General features: G+C 41.5%; 1 protein-coding gene across 1 annotated transcript; it reads right to left on the reverse strand.

Annotated features, from left to right (window-relative positions):
* Nucleotides 1-3,832: 3,832 nt before the first annotated feature.
* LOC124115936 (uncharacterized protein K02A2.6-like) lies at nucleotides 3,833-7,897 on the reverse strand. The gene is made up of 2 exons (XM_046477098.2): nucleotides 7,708-7,897; nucleotides 3,833-7,452 (listed from the first exon to the last, which is right to left on the reverse strand). The coding sequence occupies exons 1-2, from the start codon at nucleotides 7,895-7,897 to the stop codon at nucleotides 3,833-3,835; spliced, it is 3,810 nt and encodes a 1,269-aa protein (XP_046333054.2).
* Nucleotides 7,898-8,992: the final 1,095 nt, after the last annotated feature.

The raw sequence follows: 8,992 nt of genomic DNA on the forward strand, positions 1-8,992 counted from the left end.
CGATTACCCAAAAGATAATCCACTGCACAGCGTTGTAAATAAAAAGGTGTTAGGTAAGATGAAGGATGAATGTGCTGGGACCCCTATAGTGGAGTATGTGGGATTAAGACCTAAGATGTATTCTATAAAGAAGTCTGATAATGGAGAGATAAGAAAAGCTAAGGGTGTTAAGAAGTATGTTGTAAAAAAGCATATCAAACACGAACAGTATAAAGAATCATTATTTAACGGTAGAAAGTTCAAACATGAGATGAACTCTTTAAGAAGTTACAATCATAGGATATATGGATTAAGAATGAACAAGACATCATTATCCCCCTTAGATACAAAGAGATGGATTGATAATGATGGTGTAAATACCTATGCTTATGGTTATGGTGGTAATACTGTACCGTCGGGAACTTTGAACAACTCTTCTCGTACAAATGCCCTACCCGGTCCATCTTGAAGATAATAAAGAATAGGCTCTCCTTCTTTCATAACCAATCGACTAATGTTATACATCTTAAGGGACCATATGGGATCGGTTGCGCGACGTAGGCCTCCTTCGAGTTCACCGGCCTGGTATAAATATCTTACCCTTACTCTATCCGGAAGTTTTCGTTCTTTACCTCTCCTCGGTGCTGAAGATTTGGAAGTCACGGATTTCATTTTAATAGCATCGGATGGTTTCTTCCCTATTAATCTCGTTACTTCATTATTCAGCGCTGATACAACGGCTGATAATCGTGTCACCCATTCGGTTGATCTCAATCGCTCGGATTTCATTTCGATCCCATACTGATAGCCAAACAAACGTTCCGCTAATGTCCTGTTAAATCTTTCGACGATAGCTTGACTGCGGTGGGCCTCTCTTTCACCACGGACGATTTTGACATCGTTCTTTGTTAACAGTTTAGTTACCGATCCCATAAACTCGCGACCGGGATCTACTTGAAATAGCTTAGGCCATTTTAGCGGTCCGAGTTTATATATGCGACTCAGTGCATTAGCTACCTCTGTTGATTCTTTCGATGTTAATGGCTCAGCCTCTTTGTATCGACTAGCCACATCCACTACTGTTAAAGCGTATTTATACGTTTTGCGTTTTACCTTATCGTGGGGAAGAAACAAGAGGTCAGCCTGATGAACTTCATTCGTTGTAAAAATATCAAACTTCTTCCTCGGTATATAACGCGGTGCCGGTAAATATATTTGCCACATCGCTTGTTTCTTTAACCAATCCTTGGCCACATCTTTAGATACCTTAGCCGCGGTGGCTAATTTTTTTATTGCTCCTACACCTTTCCAATACCCTTGTGGGCTATAGTAAATTTTATCCATTATTAATTAATATTGATATTTCGTTTAATACAAATCCAGCTCCAGTGGAAGTGAGCCAGAACCCTTATTACCTATAAAAATTTATATCATTGGCCCCAGGTGGTGGTGAACTGGAGCCAATTTAACTTAATCTCATGACTATCATTAAATCACATAATTCATTTTGACATAAAAAATTCCATCTGTAGTAGCAGTATAGGTATATAAATCCAGCTACAGTGGAAGTGGTCCAGAACCCCCATTACCTATACTACTCCCCTGTTCTATGAACATTTTTTCCTCGTCTTCGCTACTAATACCACCGGTCTTTGATCGAATCTCCTGCTTCATTGCGTTGTATTTGGTGAGTTCTGACAACACCAAACAAAACTCCTCCTCGGATATCTTACAATCAGCCATTGCTGTTGAAATATGATCCTCAATGCTGTTCAACTTTGCTTCGGCGAGTATCCGAATATTATAGTGTTTTAATGCTTTCTTTTGCAGCTTACGAGAAATAAATTTTACCGCTTTTCCTGCCAGTCCTGAGACTCCGGCAGCTATTTGCATACCAAGTACGATAGGCGCGGCGATTATAGTTGACAGTAAACTAACACCGGCTACACTGGCTACACCATGCCAGCTGTTACAAGCGTGGTGTCAACTCCATCAGGAACATTCACGGCTCTGCAATACTTTTTATACAATCCAAGTCTCAACTCCCTCTCCTTCTCTAGTCGATGTTTTATGTCGCTTATTTGATGTAATCGAAATCCATCAACTTCATCGAGCGCTGGATATAAATCCATAGTGTATATTATTATTATTATATCATATAATAGTCTTTAATTGGTCTTGCTTAAATGTTTTGAGAGTATACATCAACCTTATCAAATGTATATTATACGGCATGAATATCTTAGTAAGAGAAATGCTGTCACTTTTAATAATTTGGACCCCCTCAAGGGTTGCAATGGGTGATGCTCCCATATGAATAATACTGCAACGTTGACGTTGGTGTTTCTTTAGCCATTAAATCGATAGACCTCGTAATATTTCGAAGGCATCTTCCGGTGCATCTCCGAACAAGACTTCAATTATAAGTGTAGAAAGATTAGGTATTACACTCAAGTTCTCTTTAATATCATTGAATTCAGTAACCAAATTGAAACTAACGTTTTTTACTGCTGGACGACTAAATAAAATATAACCTAGGTTTTCTGGCAGGGGAGAGACTAACACACTTTTTCGTTTTGATGGGATATAAGCCCCGAGTACGACCCCACTATTTATTATCTTAGTTAAATTATGTGCCTTACCCGTCATCACATACGGTGGGGTAATGACGATATTCAGTAGCCACTCGATTTTTGCTTCGATCATAGTCCATTTATTATCATCGTTGCGAGTAAGATTATACGAAGTGTTTTTATTGAGTCTACTAACGTCGACATCGGTTAAATCTCCTAGATTACTTGTGAATGCAACTTCTTTCCGCTTGTATACATTATCTTGTAAGTGTAAAGCGTATAACTTACCTTCGGTACCGGGTTTACCGAATCCTTCTGTGTCTCCGAGATCAGAAAGTGCAATTGTATTACATTGTCTTAGTGTTCCAGGGCCTGATGAATCAATCATTATTTATGATATGGAATGTTACACTCAAGTATCCTATATGTACAGGTTGATGTTTTACATCTAATACAGAAATTTTGAGGTCTGAAATAATACCCCGCTTTAATTTTTTATATTGTAATGATGAGAAAGATTCCGTTCTACCGCTATTGTATTTTTCATCTTTGACTGGAACAGCTCTGAGTAGAGTTGAAGGACTTTCTAGTTGAATATTATCCGTCGTGCTTATTTGATCAAGATGGATGCACAACTCATTATAGGGAACTAAATCGGGTAATTTAACTCCCTATGCTTGTTTAAGGCTTCATGTCTGTCTTAGACAAAGACATGAATCTTGGGGTTCTAAGATACCACAAACAGTGAGAGTTTGGTGGACATACTTTACTCAGTCAGCAAGATGGCGGAACACCCAAAGTTGTGACGTCATACACATGACGTTACACAAATGACGTCATACACAAATGCTGCTAGTAGTGAGACTACTTGTCACATCTCCCTTTCAATAAACAAATTAAAGTTCTCATGGAATGTAGGGTGTATTGATGGATGACTAGAGTCATAAGTTAAAGTCAAAATATTTGGCACAACTGTTCCTTGTATATCGCATTTCTTTGTATGTCACTGTTGTTAACTTTCACTTGCTCAAGAGTCATCATGGCACAGTAGGGAAGATTATGAACACCTTCATGTCTCTGGTGACTGTCCAACATAACAATGAGAAACATAAACTTTAACTGAGAATGGACAACAAACGTAAGACTGAAAGTCGGTTTGTTGACCCACTTAAATTAAGTTTAACTGCTAACATTTTTTTTTTTCATTTTTTTTTTTAACACTTTAACTTGATACGTCCTATTCTGTGTAGTCCTTGAGATATTCTGGTTTGCGTATCTCTCTACCTGACCGCTGTCTGTGACTTCGCAAGTGTGTGTGCAGGACTGTGATGCACACCTCTGGAAGGTACGTTCACACTTGTCGTCTCAGGTGAGCTGATGTCTGTCAGCTTTGGAGATTTCCTTGTTACCTCGAGTGTTTCACGACTTGGTGATTCAGATGTTTTTCTCAGATGTCTGCGATTTCGTCTCAGGATCTGATTGTCCTCTGTAATGACCTCGTAGGAACGGGGTCTGTCTTTGATTGGTCCCAAGACTTCTGCTTTCCGCCACAGTTTGTCACCAATTGTTTTGGGTGAGATTCTCACGCTATCACCTCTCTGAAGAAAAGGAAGCTGTTTCGTACCATGGTTGTAGTATTGAGCTGCCTTGTACTTGAGGTTTCTCATCTTTTCAGTAGTTCCTGAAACAGTCTCCGGAATCAGCAGATTTTCAGGGATAGGTAACAATGTTCGTGTTTGCCTGCTCATGAGCCTTTGAGCAGGACTCGAGTCAAGACCCTGTGTCCGTGTGTTACGAAAGTTCAGTATGGCCAAGTAAGGGTCACTCTTGGCCTGTTTGGCTTTCTTCGGTAAATGTTTTGCAGTTTTCACTGCCTGTTCTGCCTTTCCGTTGCTCTGAGGGTAGGCTGGAGAGGATGTTACATGATTAAATCCCCAGTCATGAGCGAATTTCTTGAATTCCTCTGCTGAGAACTGTGGACCGTTGTCAGATATGCAAGTGTCTGGTATGCCATGTCGTGCGTACTGTCCCTTTAGCTTGTTCACTACTGTGGCTGACCTGGTATCTGTAAGGTGATCAATTTCCCAATAGTTTGAGAAGTAATCTACAGTGATGAGATAGTTGTTGCCATCTAGAACCAACAGGTCTGCTCCAACTTTGGACCATGGTCGGTCTGCTACTGCGTGTGACAACAAGGGTTCCTTAGCTTGTTCCCTGACACTTCCACGGCAGATGTCACATTTTGCGACATAATCTTTGACTGCCCCATTCATCCCAGGCCAGTAAATACATTCCCTTGCACGTCGGAGACATCCTTCTGCTCCAATGTGTGAAGAATGAATTTGCACTAACAAGTCTCTTCTCAGGATTCGGGGAATCACTACTCTTTGACCTCGGTAGATAATTCCATCTTGTACAGTCAACTCATCTCGACAGTGGAAGTATGGTCTTGCAGCGTCAGGAACATCTTTCAACTGATCCGGCCAGCCCTTCCAAATGATGTCATACACTTGTTGTAGATCTGTGTCCGACTTGACTTTCTCCCGTATCTGTTCCATTCTTGGTTTAGCAATTGGGACGTAGTCTATCATGTTGATGAATTCCTGGTCCATTCCTGTATCTGCAAGTTCAGGCAGTGGTGCTCTGCTTAATGTGTCCGCTAACTGCATCTGTTTCCCAGGCCTGTATGCGAGCTGTATGTCGTAGCGCTGCAGTCTTAGCAACATTCTCTGCAGACGCTTGGGTGCACTGTGTAGTGGCTTCCTAACTATAGTCTCAAGAGGCTTGTGGTCAGATTGAACGTCAACTGGCCTTCTGTACGTGTATTGGTGGAACTTTTCCATTCCATATACAACTGCCAACAATTCCTTCTCGATTTGGGCATACCTGGTTTCGGCGTCTGTCAATGGCCTACTAGCATAGGCCACAGGTTGACCATCTTGGAGAAGAGCTGCGCCCAAACCTGACATAGATGCATCACACTGAATCGTGACCTGACTCTGTGTGTCGAAGAACTTGAGCACAGGGTACTTGCTTACAAGCCTCTTGATATCATAGACGGCGTCATCATGAATCTGTTCCCAATGCCACTCAACATCCTTCAGAGTCAGCTGCCTTAGCGGTTCACAGGCACTGCTTAGATGTGGGAGGAACTTGCTTAGATAGTTCACGAATCCAACGAAGTGAAGTACACCTTGTACATCTGTTGGTTTCGGCATATCGAGAACAGCTTTGGTCTTTGCTGGGTCAGGCTCTAGACCATTGGATGTAGGACGATGTCCGATGAAGGTAACTTCCTGTACTTTAAATGTTATCTTGTTGGGGTTGATCCGCAGGTTGCGAGCTCTGCAGCGTTCCATGAGCGCTCTGAAGTTTGCATCATGATCTACAGATGCTTCTTCAATGGAGTCTCCTTCGCCATAGATGAGAATATCATCCGCAACTCCTCGTACACCCTTGAGCCCTTCTATGACCTGATCTTGCCGTCGCTGGAATTCCTCCGGAGCGGAGGATATACCAAACGGCATACGTAACCAACGAAAACGTCCAGACAGGGTGTTGAAGGTAGTGAGGTATGAACTACTGTCTTCCATAGCCACATGCCAAAACCCATTCTTTGCGTCCACAACGCTAAACACTTTAGCTTTGCCAAGGTCCGGTAAGATATCCTCAATAGTTGGTAGTGGGTAGTGACTGCGGAGAATTGCCCGGTTTAGGTCTTTTGGATCGATGCAAATCCTAAGTTTATTGGGTTTCTCCACGATGACGAGACTAGATACCCAAGGTGTTGGTTCAGTGACAGGAGTGAGTATTTTAAGATTCACCAGACGCTCTAGTTCAGCCTTCAGCTTCGGCTTCAGTGCTAGTGGCACTTTCCTTGGAGGGTGAACGACTGATGCCACCGATGTGTCAAGTCGGATCTCGTATGCTCCTTCAAACTCTCCTGTTCCCGTAAAGACATCTTTGAATTCCTCTTTTACTCCCTTCAATGTTAGATTCTGAGGAATATTAATTGAGTGCATGGATGCTGTCATTACTTTATCAACCATAGTAATGTGTTCATGATCCACTCTTATCAACTTCATACTCATAGACGCGTGACTGCCTAATATTGGCCTAGCACAAGGGTCACTGAGGACAATAAAGTCTACCTTGTACTTTCTTCCATCCTTGGGGTTGACTACTTTTACAGGGCATTTGCCTAAAGGCTTGACGACAGTCTTGTCGTACATTCTCAACACCTGGGATGTCTGCTGTAATTCTGTAGTAGTAGGTAGTAGAGAACTTGGTATCAGGTTGCAGGTGGCTCCCGTGTCGACTTGAAATGAAACTGGTTTACCTGCAATGTTCATGGATGCGAATATTTGTCTGGGATATTCAGACTCCTCTTGCAGCTGATGCACATCTATCACTGGCTCTGTGAGAGTGAGTGAGTTGATGGTGAAATATTCATCCGAGTCTTCATCTTCATGGATGATATTTACACGTGGTCTAGAGTGGCGAGGTGGTTGTATTGTGTGACACATGGCTGGACTGTGGTTCTTCTGCTTACATCTGGAGCAAGTTTTTCCAAATGCAGGGCAGACACTTCGGTTCCTCTCAAGTTCTCGACCACAGAATCTGCACTGTATTGTGTTGCTACTTACAACTGGTTTCACTTGAGTGGCCCGTTGACTGTGCAATCTATAATTCTTTTTCTGTGAGTGATGCTCCCCGACATGTCCAGTGTTCCAATTCTTTGGTTTATTTGACCAGTTCTTTTCTCTAACTGTGTGAACTGTTTGCGCAGTGTCCAAGGTTTTTAATTGTTCCTTAGAAATTTCTGATGCTCTACATAAGCGTACACACTTCTCCAGATCCAAACCATCCTCTCTCAAGAGTCGTTCAAGAAGTTGCTTGTCTGTAACCCCACAGACAATGCGGTCTCTAATCAGTGATTCCCTCAATGTACCAAAGTTACATGTGGTAGCTAGGATTTTCAGGTCAGTTATGTATACATAATAGCTCTCACTAGTGTCCTGATTCCTGGTAAAGAATTTATACCTCTCCACAGTTTCCGATTTCTTTGGATTACAATACAGTTAAAACGCATCAAAAACATGTTGTAATGTTCTTTCACCCTCTACCAAGGTGAAGGTTTCATACACTTCCCTACCTTGGGGCCCTGCAGACTTGCCTTCCGTAGAAAGATCAAGGTACAGCTCCGTCTCTTCTCTCCACTTCTTCCATCTGTGTTGAAGATTAGGGGAGTGAAAATCCAACTGATTTGGAGGTTTGAGATGTATGGGTCCTCTCACAACACTCACGTGGTTGCCGCCATTTTCTTGCGACTCCTCGTCTCCCATGACGATCCAATGCTGTTTGAAAACAAACATACGACTCTCCTCACTGTAATACATGATGAATGACGTCCGCTTTCACTTCTGACACCATGTTTAAGGCTTCATGTCTGTCTTAGACAAAGACATGAATCTTGGGGTTCTAAGATACCACAAACAGTGAGAGTTTTGTGGACATACTTTACTCAGTCGGCAAGATGGCGGAACACCCAAAGTTGTGACGTCATACACATGACGTTATACAAATGACGTCATACACAAATGCTGCTAGTAGTGAGACTACTTGTCACAGTGCTGATGTCATGATTACTGTTATATCTCCTCTCCATCCAAGTGTAATTCCTAAGTTCATGAAAAGCTTTACACCCTTTTCTCCAGCGTTTAAATTCAGTATAAAATCAGTATAAATCAGTTTAAAATCAGTCGATTTTAGTAAGTGCCTCTGGTGCTAATTTTTTTGTTAAATTCCCTGATATCCTTGAAAAATACACGGTCACGGCAACTAGCGATAAAATGGTGCACGATTGGTTCCACAATCCGATGCAATTTTGGCAGAATCAGTTAAACTTTGCCATATGGTGTACCACAACGGGATGTGGTGTATCTCTTTATGCCCCAGGATTTGAACTAAATAAATCTGTTTTATCATTTCACATGTACTATCAGAAAAGATGTATACTTAAAGAAATTAGTGCTCGATTACCGCAGGATCTAGCATGGAATTCCACAAATAATCCGTACGATAAGGGGGCCTTCGAACGTTTTTGTCAGGAATTTAATGTTTCTACGAGTAAAGATTGGTGTATTAAAGGAATTAACCATGGTATAGGTGTTCCTTACACAGGGAAAATAACCGTCGAAAAAGAAAGCGATGATTTATTTAAAGAAGTTAACAAAGGTCCATTTAATGCGTTTAAGTTGTTGCATACCAGCAAACTTTACATAAGAATGTGTGATTATTTTCTAAAAACCCATCATTGGTATAAAGACTGGGAACTTTCGAGTAACGATTGGAGAGGAGATATTATGAGTTTTAAGAGTGGTTTAATTTATATTGTTACAAAATTTGTACAACTGAACGATACCACAAATGCTTGGAAT

This window comes from Haliotis rufescens, unplaced genomic scaffold (assembly GCF_023055435.1).
Source record: "Haliotis rufescens isolate VD_foot unplaced genomic scaffold, xgHalRufe1.0.p SCAF_5, whole genome shotgun sequence".
NCBI lineage: Eukaryota > Metazoa > Mollusca > Gastropoda > Lepetellida > Haliotidae > Haliotis > Haliotis rufescens.

Excerpts from the sequence above, each read along its gene's own strand:
- LOC124115936 (XM_046477098.2), bottom strand. The coding sequence starts at position 7,897 with ATGGGAGACGAGGAGTCGCAAGAAAATGGCGGCAACCACGTGAGTGTT. Across the intron at positions 7,453-7,707 it reads CAAGTCTGCAGGGCCCCAAG|ACAAGCAACTTCTTGAACGA; the intron begins GTAGGGAAGTGT and ends GTGGGGTTACAG.